Here is a 15,423-nt window from a genome sequence, read left to right on the forward strand (position 1 = left end):
ACCAAGTAGGGAAATATAATTTCTTGGCACCTTTAATTTAAAGTATAACCAAGTGAAAAAAAAAACTTTCAACATCTGTCTCTAATCTAAAGTATTTTAGTAATAAGGTGTGACACCTTTTGTCTATGGAAATATGACTTCTGCATTACTTCAACCTTGGTATCAGACATAACATAATGTATAGCATTATGTTATGTCTGTAAGGATATGTGCTTTGCATTATGGGATACTAAGGTAAGTGATGTGAAGTGATTAGCCTCTATATACGAGTTGCCCAGTCGTGAAGTTACTACATGTTCAAACTTTGTTTGCTTACATTTGGATAATGGATTAAACCAAGAATATAATTTCATGCCATCTTTAATATATACTCAGGGAGAGTTTTGCAAAACATCACTAACATTCTCTTACACTCCAGAATTCCTGATCCTAAAAAGCAAAGAAAAAAACATCAAATACTGTTCATTTCAAATGATCTGGAAGATTAAAACAGACAAAAACTATCTTATAATTCAGATGACATCATTGAGATCTAATACTTTGTTGCCATGCAGTACAACCCATGGACATCCAGAAAAGGGGATCCTGGTACTCTTGCACTACTTTTGCTTCAGCTTTGGCAAGACGGGTGGTGCTGTATGGCCCATCAAGGATCATTCGTCTAATGGTCTTGCTTGCAAGGATCAACAGTATCACAGCAAGTCTCCTTTCCCATAGCCCAATGGTAGGACACAAGGCTTACTGTGGTGGTGGTAATATAGTGTCAGGAGCAGCTCTGGCATTTCTCTTCCAAGCACAGGCATTGCATGTTGGAAAGTAGGTGTCCATATGTGGCTCTATGGCTAGTAGGGAACTATTGCACTGAATCAAGCTAAGAAACAAAAATAATCAGAAGCTGCAACAAATGCATCACTTTACTTAATCCTGCATTTAATGAGAATGATCACTTGGGAAAATGTTATCCTTCTCTATCAAGAAAAGTTTTAAAGGGTAGACAGAATCTCCAAAATCTGTGCATTCAGAAAGAAGCTGCAGTATAACAATCAGAAAAATTACTTTCATGGGGGGAATACCAATTATTCTTACTCCTACTCCTACAAAACTCTAAACTCTTCTAGAGGCATAATATCAGAGTGGGACCTCCTTGATGTTCCAGTGAGGAGATCTTCACTGAACTCAATGAGTGTTAGCCATAAAAAAAATACTCATATGCCTATCCCTACATATGAGGTAAGGAATATCACCCTTACCTTAAACAAACCAAATCCACCAACATCTGTCAAAGCACTTTATCTCAGTGTCCACTAAGGCTCTATATCCTGAATCTTTAAACTGCTTTAAATGTCAGAAATATGGTCACTCTCAAATACTTTCTGTCGTGACTCTGCTGTCTGTACCCAAGATAGCAGTAAAATCTTTAAAATAAAGACTGTAAGAGCAAATCACCAAAATGTTCTAACTGTGAGGGAGACCACCCAGCATACTTCAAAGTCTACCAAAGGTTGAAAGTGAAAAGGAGATAAAAAATTGAAAACAGAGCAATGCTTCACACACGACAGTAACAACCACTTTTTTTAAACCCTCTTATTCTGAGAAGGCAACTGTACAGAAAGTGTCAGTTGGGATGTTTGCATGTAGGTCCCACCTTCTCACAACTACAACATCCCTGAAAGATATGACCCCTGCTTGCTATCTCCTTACAACAAATCAGAGAGAGAAATCGATATGGACTCACTCCTGAAGACATGCCAAAAATGGTCCCACTACATAAAATCCTTTTATAAAAAAAATAATGGAAGATATCATCCACACCACAGACAAAAATTATGCTTCTGGACTCTTTAATAGATGGACCATCAACAGAAATCGTGTTTACTTCTGCTCTTCCTCAAGAAGATAAAACAGCATACCGAGTGCCCTAGTGTGTCGAATTTGCCTGACATCTTGGTATTTTTTTAGGAGTAGAAGAGATGATGGATACTGACCATTCACAATTCTCAAAAAAGAAAAAATCCAAGTCTAATGAAAGCAAAATCTCTTAACATAGGAAGTAAAGTGTATCACCAAAAAGAAATAATGAAAACATTCCTACATTCGAATTGTCGTGGATTCCATCAAAACGCTGTCACATCAAGGCCCTCTTGAAGAAGTAATAAACTGTTATGCTTCTACCTGCAGGAAACACATCTGAAGCTGATTGATGTTCAGGCATTGCAAAATTTACTACTATCATTCTTAAGGACAACACAAGGGATGGACCTACCCATGGAGGAGTGACCATCCTTGTGGGTAACCATCTCTCTTTCAGCAAGTCCAGCTTACTACATTTGTAGTAAGCTGGACTTGCTGAATCACTCAGAACCTTAATAAAGTGTGCTGCATCTACATTCCTCTTGCTGCTGTTATCTCTCAAGATGACCTTGATGATGTCATACTGCAGTTACCATCCCCTTTACCTTTAATGGAGAGATTTAAATGGGCAAAACACTCTGTGGAGTAGTAGTGCTTAAAAAAAAATCAGAGAAAGAGTTGTAGAGTGTATTCTCAACAATAATAATCTCTCGCTCCTAAACACAGAACGTAATACCTTCTTACATATGCCTACACAAACATTCTCTTAACTCATTGACTTAGTTCACCCTCCCTTTGCCCACTGATTAAGCGGGAAGCTCAGAAGAAAGTTCAGGGGATTTTCTGAAGATACCTTACAACAACAAACCTCATTATTTTCAAACATACCTGACATCAAGCAAGACAGCACCACATGTGTCTTGCTTGAGAAAGATACATCTGGCTTTGTTTAATTGCTCTCACCGGGTGCTTGTGCAAGATGGTATAAAAAATGGTTACCTCTTGATTTTATGGTTTCTGGAGAGAAAAAACTTTTTTTTTTACCCAAGAGCACAATCTGGCTTCTGTAAACATTCCACTACTGATCATCTAGTATATCTGGAGGTACCTATTAGAGACCTTTCTGAAATGTAAACATCAAGTATTGGTTTTCTTTGATATGGAAAAAACAAATAAACAAACAACACTACTTGGAGATTTAAAATACTGAAAGAAATACATGTTTTGGTCTCAGAGGGAATCTCTCTCTTTTCATCAAAAACTTTATCCAAACAAATCTTTCAAATCTAACTAGGAACCACTCTCACTTGACCATATAACCAAGAGGAAGGAGTACCACAAGGGTCAGTTTCAACCCTCAGCCCATGTCTGTGGGATTTTTTTGTCCAGCCAAAAACTATTGGTTGTAATATCTTTTAGGATGGGACAGGTAGCACAATCTGTGATAGTGGTAAAAAAACTTTAGGTAGAGCATTACAATGTAGGCTGGTAGTCCGTTAGTTTCGGTTTGTCCTTTCAGGTGTAAAGAGCCCTCGAAGTTGCTGAAGGACAAAAAAGTCCCACCAACATGTTGTTAAATTGTGAATGAAATTGTTTTGTATATTTTTGTTTGTTTTTTTTCATTCACATTTAACATAATATACCATATACCAAGCAAGACTTGTGTAAATATTATTTAATGTAAACAAGTTATTTTACAATTTAATATTCATATAACTACTGTAATTTTGTCTAATATTTAATTATTTAATCAAAGATATATGTATTCATAATGAAAATACTGTATTAAATATTATTAAGCTATTTTAATTATTATTATGTTAATATTATAAGAACTTGTATTTGATAATTTAACTGCGCATTAATTGAAATGTAAATATTCTTTATTTATTCCTATCTGTAGAAGTTTAGCGTTATGTAATACCTCAATTTTATTATATTTTGTTTGGTTGTCATGGAAACGTATGTAAGTGAGCGAGCATGTTTTTGGAACAGAACGTGGGGAGAAAGCTGAAAGTTTACTAAAAAGAATTAGTTAAAGAGATCACGAGAAGAATTTAGGCGGGAAAAACGGAGATATAAGCGAAGAACGCTGAAAATAAAAATAATAAGGAAACAGAGAGAGAGAGAGAGGATTGGCATTAGGTTCGAATTGGAGCATTCGGCATTGGGGAATCACAGTGCGATAATAGCGAGTCAGCAAGTCACTCAAGCAGCTAATAAAGTCTACTAGTCGAGAAGCAGTTAGCTAATAAGTTGTAGAATAACAATTATAGCTACGGAAAACAGCTGAGAGACTATTAATTAGACTAGCGATACTTGAATTGAGATATAATTTCAGGGCTGATCTGTCAAGGACACACAGAATCTTGAAATAAAGCATCAAGTAACTAGAGAATAGTAGAGGCTGTAAAAATTGAAGTTTACCGTTAACTGTGTTTAGAAATGTAGTGTCTAAAGAATTAATTGAATGCCAGAAGAGTGAGCAACTGTGCATATAAAACTTCAAGTTAAGAATTATTGTGTGTTGCCTTAATTCATGAGTGATCAGTAGTACTTCATGCAAGAACGTTTGTTTATGTGTATAGTGACCGATGATTAATTCAGTTATTGCTTAGAAGATTTATTTAATGAGTACCGTATACTGTTTAAGTGTTTACAGTTATAAAAAGTGTTTATGTATAAGTAGATAAAGAAAAAAGATTATCGGTAAGATTATTCCAACCATTAATAATTCTATACAGAGAAGTGTGTGAGTTTCATCCTAGAATTTCCTTATACTGACAATAACTATTGCGGAAGTTAGCTAAAGTGTAAATTTAAAAGTGTTTGCTTGTAAAGAGGTATTACTGCAATTTTTATTGTATTTGGAACTTAAGGAACTGTGAGAAGACTGTATTATAGAGATAACAGATTTACCATTGTATGAGTTGAATGATTGAATTTACCTGAGGAGTTAAAATGTTTGTGATATCTTAATTACTGATTTGAATTTAAGTGCAAAATTTGTGATTCTAAATTAAATGTTTGTTTTTGTTTATCTAAAGTTGTATTTTGCCTGAATCTCTTTTACTGCACCATTCATTAAATATTTGAACCAAAGCGGGTAAAATAAGTAAGTTAAATATACTCGGCCAGTATATATAATAACAACATATAAAGGAAGGGTAGTTGAGAGTTGGTTTATCTTCGATTTTTGAACTAATTCAGATATAAAGTGGCGCAGTCTTTAAATATAAATTTTCTTTATATTTGAATTAGAAATCAACTCACAACTTATCAATTAGTTAAGAGCATCATAATAGTAATCATGTCGGATCCAAAGTATAGATTGAGAAGAAGTAGGATCCAACAAAATGGCGCAGCAGTCGGCAGGATTGGAATTCACTAACAAAGATTGTAATATTAAGTATTAAAATTTGTAATAGTAAAAAGAAATTAAAGATAAAATAAGTGAATTGGTTGTAAACTAAATTCAGGCAAACAGAGAAATTAATTTAGGATTCTGAATTTCTTTTTTGTTTGTAAGCTGATAAAAATTAAAATGGCAGTTTCATCTAGTTCAGAGATGGAAGACAGTGAATTTTTCAGAAGTGTGAATCCCCAACAGGTAGTTCTCCAGTTTTCAGGAGAAGACTCTGATGATGTGTTATCATTTTTTACTTTTATTGAGAAACTCAGAGAAACAGCAGGTTGGACAGACTTTCAGTTGTTGGTATTACTTAGAAACAAGCTAATTGGCAAGCCTTGAACATATTTTAATTCATCCCCTATTCTTAAGGAAACATTAGAATACAAGAAATTTAATGACGAACTAATCTCTAGATTTTCCCATACTAAGTGCTACCTTCAAACCCTTATAGAGCTCCACAAATGCATGCAAGATGACAAAGAAGATGTGACTAATTATTTTAACAGATTGGTGAACATTGCTAAATCTATGAAGGTGTCCCCTACAGAAAAACCTCACTTAGATTGGATTGTGTTTCAACAATTTCTACTGGGTTTGCATAAAAATTTAAGAGAGGTCATTTACAAAAAAAAAGGCTGTCAGTTTAGAAGCATGTTATAGTCTGGCCAAAGAAAGAGAGAAAATATTGGAGGAAATGCAACAAATATACTCCATGAGACAATCACTTATGCAGGACTGTAATGATCAACTTACACCTTTACCAATTCTTGAATACTTTCCAAACTGTAAAAAAAGGAAAGAGATTAAGAATGAGGAAGTCAATGTAGATAACTCTACCACCTTGAGTAACAAACCAGGTTCACTAGACTACAATTCCCATAGAATGCAAAGTGTGACAATGGCCAAAGAGAATGGTAAGTTACCTTTAACTCTTGTGCAAGGTCTGATTGGAAGGATTCCATGCAATATTCTTTTAGATACTGGAGCCCATATATCAGTTATTTCTAACTCCATGGTGAATAAGCTTGTTGATGATTTTTCTGATAACATCTCCCTAATTCAGAAACCAGTAAAAATCATGGGAATTGCTAAAATTGAACTGATTGCCACAAGAAAAATAAATGCTGGAATTTCTATACCTTGTTTTCCAGTAGAGTTCTCACATGAACTCATTATCCTTCCAGAAGTTGCTGCCATGAATGACCAGATCATACTAGGACTTGATTTCCTAGAGAAAAATAAATTCATGTGTGACTTTGCCTCTGAAACCATTTCCTTGTGTGGCGTGAGTTATCAATCAATGTACAATGAAGACAATAAAAGGGAACTATGTAACAAGATGGAGATTGAAACCTTAAACCCTGAAGACGGATTAAGTGATAAAAAAAGAAAATTGTTGCACGAAGCTATTAATTTAGCAGAATCAAAAACCAATAGAGTAGAAATAAGGAAATTCATTCTATCAATTTTCCAAAAATATCCCCAGACATTCACTGAAGATAGTAGCTCATTGACCTGTACAAATAAAGTAGAGCATTCCATTGAAATCACTTCAGAAATGCCTATCTACACTAAGCAGTACAAAACCTCCCTTAAATATCTAGATAGACTTCAGATCCTTCTGAATGATTATGAAAGAGCTGAGATCATAGAAAAGTCTAATTCCAGATGGAATAGCCCTTTTTTTTGTTGGTAGAAAAACCTGATGGAAGTCTCAGATTTATATTAGATCTGTGTGAAATTAATAAGGTCACTAAGCCCATTGATTTTCCTCTATGTAACATAGAAGAGCTCCTGACTAGTCTAGAGGGAGCAAAATACTTTTCAAAATTGGACCTGAACTCTGGCTATTTCCAGATACCTCTTAGAAAGGAGGACAGACAATTTTTTGCCTTTACCACTCGATGGCAAAAATACCAACTCTGTCGGCTTCCCCACAGGCCAGAAATTCAGCTATGAGTTTTCGGTGTCTGATGAACACTGTACTCTCAGACATGTTAGGAAAGGGAGTCATATGTTTCCAAGATGACCTGTTAATTTACACCCCAGACTTAACATCACATGAAGAAATTTTAGATAATGTATTAATTAGACTAAATTTGTCACATCTATCATTGGAGAAAGATGATCAAGAGGCACACCAAAAAGAACTTGGCTACAGTCTTTGAAGGAAAGGTCAAAATTATCAAGATTCAGAGAGATGATAAAAATGGCCAGAAATAGAATCAAATAGCAAATATTTGCACATAAGGGAACTCAACTCTTCATCTGATGAATGAAAAAGTACAAACTTCTTACCCTCTCCCCCTCTCTCTCTTTTTTTTTTTTAAAGATCATTTTCCACCTGCTTTATTATCAATTTTTTTATATATATTTGTTTTTGTACACCTTTCTTTTCTAGAACTACATTCATATGCACTCTTATCTATATATATGAGGTTTGTAAGGAAATTCCCAAACTTTTGAATTATTGCAGCAACAAGCACCATTAGCTGCATGTTTCATATGCTGCAGTCTAGTGACAATATTGGGAAATAACCTAATGAAAAACTGCAATGTGATATTTTGCTTAGTTATTATACTATGTCTGTATCAACGCGTTCGGTGCAGATGGCGATTTTTTGTTGTGTTTAAAATAAGCTATTTTCATGATCAATGAATTTGTCTGAAGTTTTGCATCAAATTGGAAAAATCTGTTATTGAGACATTTGAACTGTTAAAAACAGCATTTGGGAATGAAGCTTTAGGCTGGACTCAAATGTATGAGTGGTGAAAACATTTCAAAGATGGCCAAACTTCAGTTGACGATGATCCCCACCGTTCGGTATGACCATCAATATTGAAAACTGATGGTCATCATGAACATCATGAAGTCGTCCATTCTAACTGCTGTTTTAACTGTTTGTGAGGTAGCTGAAGAAGTAAACATTTCAAAAAAACTGTCTATCATGAGATTCTTATGCAAAATTTAGGCATGCATCGCATTGCAGCCAAATTTGTGCCTCACATGTTGGATGGTGATCCAAAACAAATTCGAGTTGACATCAGCCAAGAGCTTTTCGGTTGAGTTTAGAAGGATGAAAATTTTTTAAAAACATCATTACCAGACAATTGCAGTCAAGCATCAAAGTCGTGCTTGTATCCTCTTCTACACATAGATTTAGTAAGTTTGTGACATGGTGAATTATCCTGTTTCCTCCCACACTTAATTCTATGTGTATTAGATCATCACCAGGACATTCTTCATTTGTTTTAATGCTTATTTTATTTCATCTGAGGTGAATGGGAGGGGAGATGAATTCCGTATTTGATGGAGAAGTATTATTTATAATTGATTTATCTATTGGTGAATTGCTGTAGAATTCTTCTAGTCTTTGTAAGTTTTGTTTTGATATTGTTCTTGATTTGTTCTTGTCCTTATCACTAGCCTGTATATAAAAATATAATTTCTTGGCATCTTTAATTTAATTTAGAAGCAAGTGAAAAAACAAACTTTCAGCAAGAGCATACTGCACAGGTAAATTGATATAGATAAGGGTGTATATGAATGTAGTTCTAAAAATGAAAGGTATACACAAGTATAAAAAGATGAATAATAATAAATAACTAATAATAATAATTGTGTCAAATTGATGCATTTTATAAAATATCAGGAAATTAACAAGAATCTACTTATCTTAATGAGTATGAATATTTGTTTTTATTATATTTCTAAAATATCATTAAATAATTTTGGCATTGCTATTTGAGCATAAGATCCTCTCACTAGCACACATTTTCAGTTATCTCTTGGAAATTTCTTGATGGTTATGATAATTTACGGTATCTGTTCAGAATAGGAATGTAAGTTGATGTATTCATAGCCAAAATAATATTGATATTGTATGTGTATGTGAAAATTATAATTTATTGTCATAAAAAAGTTTAGCCCATGTTGCATTATTACTATGAAAACAAAATAGAATAACATACCAGCATGGCAAAAGAAAATAAATTAAGCAGTCCACCACTGAAGCTTTAGTAAGCTAAAAAATGGTCAGTTAATTTCTTTGATGATTTGGTTGGCTGCTCTCCAACCAACAAGCTGAGGATTCAAATTCCACTATGAGCATGGATGTTTGCAATTGTTTTTAGATGGAAGATGAAGTTCACTTGGTATGAGATCACATCCCATTTATTGTGGGCCTGAAGTGGCTTAGTAACTTAAGTTCCATGTTTGGTTTCTACCACAGGGTTTAAGGAAGATTAGCAGATTGGAAAAGCATTGGTTAATCTGAGATGCCTGGAAAGTTTAATGGAGAAAAGCTGTAACTCTTCATGTAGTAAGGCACCATAGAACAAAGTGCTTTCCTTTCTTCACTGAAAGACACAGTTTCTCCCTTAAACTTTCCAAGCATTTTGCCAGATTCCTTTGTCATGTAGCTTATCATATTTTAGACAATCCAAAGCTATGCCTCTATTTGTCATGAAGAAAAAGAAATTTACAAGTTTCATGAATCTGAATGGTCAGCTCTTGTAGTACATGCCATTTCCTCTACAACACAAAGCCCTTTGAAAGAATAAGCGTGGGGTTCTTTGAGTTAAAATTGTATGAGTAGATTTCTTATAGAATGATTTTAATAAAGGAAACTGTATGCAGCATTATGAAACTTAATAATTTGAATAAGTCTGATGGCCTACTTATCTCCCATCTGTGAAATAAGACTTTCCCAGTCTGCTAATCTTTCTGTTTTTTTGACACTAGAAATTAATTGACCATTGTTGCCTTACTAAAGCTTTAATTGTTCATTGTTGATTTTTTTTTCCTGTTGTATTTGTATGTTATATATTCAATTTTTCATACCGAAGATCCTATGAAACATGGGCAAAAATTTTATATCAGTAACATTACTTTTTATGTAAGTTCTCCATATTAATTTGGCTATATATATATATTATTTAACTGTGGTATGACTATGATTTAAAATTGCATTCTGTATTAGAAAATGCTGAGTTTGAATCATACTCTCATTTAATATTTGTTTTAATTCTCTCCAATAACAAAGTTAGAAATGGGTAACATAAATTAACCTTTCCCTCATTAGGGTGTATTTGAAGGTGTAACAGGAATAGTAACAAAACCAATTGAAGGAGCTAGAGAAGAAGGAGTTGAAGGCTTCTTTAAAGGAATGGGAAAAGGTTTAATTGGTGTGGTAACTAGGCCTACAGCTGGAGCTGTAGATTTTGCAAGTGGTTCCCTAGAAGCAGTTAAAAGGTATTTAAAAAATAAATAAAGCTTGGTATGCAATTATTATAAGAAAAGGAACTGTGTACAAAATACAGTGAATAATAAATTTATATCAAGATAAATGTTATGCTCAGCTCACATTACCTTTGCATATCTCTTATCTTTTGCTTTTTTTTTCCTCTAGATGTCTAGTTTAGAATTTGCAAATCCTCACATGGATTAAAATTAAAATAAAATAGTCTGTTATAAAAAAATTAACTTCTCTCACCTCCCTATTATATACTAAAAATTAAAATTAATACAATTGATTAAGTTATGCTTAAATAGTATGGAGAGGTTTGATGGTTTGGAAATAAATGAAACAGAGATTTTTAGCATATCAGGTACTCTGGATATCAACAAGATAGTAAGGCTGGATGAAAGTTTATTATTATTATACAGAGTATCTCCATGGAGTCAAAAGCCTCATTGCAAGAAATGCATGTTAACCATGTGTTTCTTGCAATGCAAGAAACAACTACCTCTGGCAGTCCATTCCATCACTCTCCAAGCAAAAATTCTAGTCTACATACTCTTACTAACTATACTCTTACACAACTTTCAGAGCTGACCCATTGTTCTCTTCCTACTCATGATGTATTTGAAAAATTCCTTTTGTGTCAATCCTATGGAATCCCTTTACTAACTTTATAAATTTCTATCATGTCCTCTCTCCTCCACCTGCCAACTAAACTTTGCAACTTGCACACCTTGAATCTGCCCTCATAGGGAACATTCCACAGATATGTCACCAGCTTGGTCACTCATTTCACAATGCATTTAAATAGAATGTGAAACCTTGTTGGAGGCTTGAAGCAGGCTTGATAGTTAAATGTTGGTTTCTAGAGTAGGGCATTTTAATTATCTAGCTCTTAGCCTACCCATAGGTTTATATTCTGCATGTGTGAGAGTCAAAATCCTGGAAAAAGACTTGCACCTATGGTATAGAAGGAAAGTAATGTAGTACCATTGCTTAACGATGACAGTAAATTAGAGGTATCAAACTATAGAATATTTAAGATTGTGGAAAAATATACAGAATAGACAAGATGAGAGTAATATTATTTATGGAGATAAGCATGGATGGATATAAAGGTGAGGAAGTGATTATAGCAGAGCAAAGTGATGCATTGAAAAAACAGTGGAGATGATAAGAATATAAATGAAAACAGTCAGGATCAGGGAAACAGAGATGGTCAGGACGAAGAGAGAAGTGCACTATAGCAGAGAGAGAGTAAAAAGTGATTGTGCTGATGGGATATCTTCAAAGAGTGGAGAATTCTTATGCTTGTATACTAATGCAAGGAGTATCAAAGGGCCAAGTTTGTAACATTGATTGAATCAGTATTTATTATTATTATTATTACGTGACACCTCCAAGGAGTCCAAAGACTCATCGAGGGAGGGCACCTACTCTACAACTCTCCGTCTCCACTACTCAATTCGCCAACTACAGCGAATTGCATCATCTACACCAACGCCATCTACTGCCCACCACCACTAGTATTTTCACAAACAGTTACAAACATCCATACCCACGGTGGTATTGAACTTCGTGTGTGTAGAGACTTAAGTGCTGTGAGGACATCATGTTGGAGGCTTAATGGAATGTATACAGCTCTCAGAAAGGATTAACATAGATTTAATACTTCCTATATTTCATCCTAGTCACTAGGACATCTTCGCGGATTACAAAAACAACTAATGTAACATGAACTCAAATATCATACAATACTAAGCCCAACCACGTGGGTGACACTAAAGTCCTATCTAGGTGGAGCATCGTCTAAGGGCGGTTGTAGGTAGCCTGGAATGTAAGGTGGGACCTCTGGTGATGAGCGTTTCCCAAATCTTCGGAAGCTTAATGCAACCGTATTTATTAAGATCATCCAAATCTTAATAAATATGAATCAACCAAATCTTAATAAATATGGTTACATTAAGCTTCCGAAGATTTGGGAAACACTCATCACCAGAGGTCCCACCTTACATTCCAGGCCACCTACAACCGCCCTTAGAGAGTGCTCCACCTAGATAGGACTTTAGTGTCACCCACGTGGTTGGGCTTAGTATTGTATGATATTTGTGTTCATGTTACATTAGTTGTTTTTGTAATCCCCGAAGATGTCCTAGTGACTAGGACGAAATATAGGAAGTGTTAAACCTATATTAATCCTTTCTGAGTGCTGTATACATTCAATTAAGCCTCCAACATGGTGGTATTGAACCTGCAGCCTTTTGGCTGGAGAGTGGGTATGCTAACCACTAGGCCTGGCATGCCCAAATTCTTTTTCAACTTCAACTCTTTATTCTCCATTATCCCCAAGACCCTAGCCTCAAATGTTTCTTGCAATCCTCTACCATCAATGCAATACACAGTATGTAACCTTTTCAACCAAAAATGCATAATCTTTCACTTTGCAACATTAAATTGCTAATTGTTATTCTTTGCCCACAATGACAATTTATTTAAATCATCTTGCAGGATATTTACACCACCTTTATCAACTGTTGCCCTCCCCAGTTTTGCACATATATCCTCACTTAAATCTTTTCCTATATTATTAATATACAAATTAAAGTGTAGTGGCAGTAGTACAGAACTCTGAAACTCTCCAGTCACCCTCATTCTCCTAGACTCCACTGTAGACTGGTTTCTGGTGTGTGTGTGTGTGTGTATTAGTCATCCCCCCCCTCATGCTACCAGCTTCATATCCATTCCCATTTGTTCCAACTTTTCTTATAGTTTTCCATGCAATATTCTGTCAAATGTGTTTGCAAAGTCCAACAATATCATGGTATAGCCATTTACCATATCTAATTCTCCTGTCACTCTCTTATAAAATGTGAGTAAATTACTATGTCAGGATCTACCTTTTACAAAGCCATGATGTGCACCATAGAGTATTGTATTCCTATTCGCCCACTGCTGGTTTTTAACCTGTAACCAACTTTTCAATACTGTAACCACCCCTCCTGAGAAGTTAATTGGGCTGCAATTTGCTGCTTCTGTCTTGAAGCCTCTTTTATGTAATGGAACTGACTCACCCTCTTTCCACTCACTTGGAACTGTACCAGAACAACTTCATCAGAGGTATACTGCCAATTCTCTTGCACATTTGCATAGCACATGGGGGGGGGTGTCATGCCATCCATTCCCACTGCTGTGTTCACATTGATTTTTCTTTATATGTTGAGAATCTCATGTTCATCTATCTCAATTGTGACATTAGTCTCTGTCACAGCAACTCAGCTATTTCTTCTGCTTCTTTCCTACCATCATCAGCATTGATTCAAGTCATACTTCCATAGTCATTCTTCATCTAACTTGCCTCGCAATGAAAAAAACTCTTTTGAATTTACTTTGGCCTGCTTAGCTAATTTTCTCTCATAATCTGATTTGGCCTTTTTGAACCATATTAGTTGCTCTTCTTGCTTGCACTTTGTACTGCTCATGAGTATGCTAATCACCTTTTTCTTTATATTCCCTCCACGATGTTTTCTTTTTTTGCAGCTCTTGCTTTATAACTCTACTCATCCACTTAACTCCCACTTGGTTTATCCTCCTTATTGTAGGTATGCAGTTAGATGCTGCTTCTTTCAAAAAGTCAGTGCCATGGCTTGAAAAGTTACAAAGAAAGAATGCCAGTAGTGCATGGGAAGTGACTATTTGAAAGAAGCATAACCAAGCAAGATTATGGATACATCCTCTGATGACCCCTATTTCTCTGGCTATTTGTCATATATTGAAAAATTTCCTTTGTATCAAGCTTCCTCTTTTCCTAATGCCTTATAAGTTTCTATCATGTCTCCTCTTTTTTGCCTCTCATCCAAACTTTGTAACCCACTTACCTTTAACTTATCCTGATAGGCTGGTCTCTTGACGCTTAGTCACTTGTTTCTGAATCCTCTCTACCATCTGATTTCCAAGAAACCTAGGTAACTAAATCTGTGCACAGGTCAAGATGCAGCTGAATCATATCCTTATAACGAAGGATAATAACTTTTCTATCTTTACCTGTTAGCATATTTATCAACATTCAAGTAATTCTTTGAGCTGTTTTACTAACTTTTACAATATGCCCTCTGAACTTCAACTCTGTGCCCACCATATCCCCAAGTCTCTGGCCTGTTCAGTTTCCTGCAATCCAGTGCCATCAATATTATTATTATGATTCAGGCCTCCATGGAGTCAAAAGACTCGTTGTGGGAGGCCCTTCCTAGAAAACACAAAGTCTATCATACCACTCATTGACTGTTTGTGCTCTCATCACTCTATCAGGCAATGCATTCTATGGTTCGACCACCTTCCATGCAAAGAAGCCACTCCTCACCCACTTGCTCACAACTTCCTTTCATAATTTCCAGGGATGGCCCCTTGTCCTCGCTCCTTCCCTCTATTCCACCAAACGAAAAAACTCCCCAGTGTCAGCCTTGTAACTACCTCTCAACAGTTTTAAAGTCAAAATCATATCACCTTACCTTCTCTCTACCAAACTCTGCAGTCCACATTTCCTCACCTATCCTCATAATTAACATTGTACAGTCTGAAACCATCTTTGTTATCCACTTCTGTATCCTTTCCACAGTTAATTTATTCCCTTCAAATCCTGAAGCCAAAATTTGAGAACAATAGTCCAAGTGTAGTCTGATCAAGGCTTTATACAATGGAATGACAACTCTTTTATCTCTGCAGGTCACCATCCTACTCAGTATTGCAGCAATATTTCTCAGTATACTCCCCTACTTCCTCCAGTACAGCTCCTCAAACAGAGTGTGCAGCCTCCCATCAATGTATCCCAAACTTCAAGACTTTACATTTTGCTGCATTAAACCATTCATTTGCCCATTTGTCCAGTTTATTCAAATCCTCTTTCAGGGTTGCTACATCTGC

General features: G+C 35.3%; 1 protein-coding gene across 2 annotated transcripts in view; it reads left to right on the plus strand.

Annotated features, from left to right (window-relative positions):
* LOC150100293 (intermembrane lipid transfer protein Vps13-like) overlaps positions 1-15,423 on the plus strand; it is a 654,685-nt gene that overhangs the window by 562,105 nt on the left and 77,157 nt on the right. For both annotated transcript variants that reach the window (XM_090402852.1, XM_090402853.1), the window contains one exon: positions 10,348-10,517. In XM_090402852.1, the coding sequence (XP_090258978.1) occupies positions 10,348-10,517 (170 nt within the window). The remainder of the gene's footprint in view (positions 1-10,347; positions 10,518-15,423) is intronic.

This window comes from Typopeltis vanoorti, chromosome 13, assembly GCF_054136105.1.
Source record: "Typopeltis vanoorti isolate ZY-2024b chromosome 13, IOZ_Tvanoo_1.0, whole genome shotgun sequence".
Taxonomy (NCBI): domain Eukaryota; kingdom Metazoa; phylum Arthropoda; class Arachnida; order Uropygi; family Thelyphonidae; genus Typopeltis; species Typopeltis vanoorti.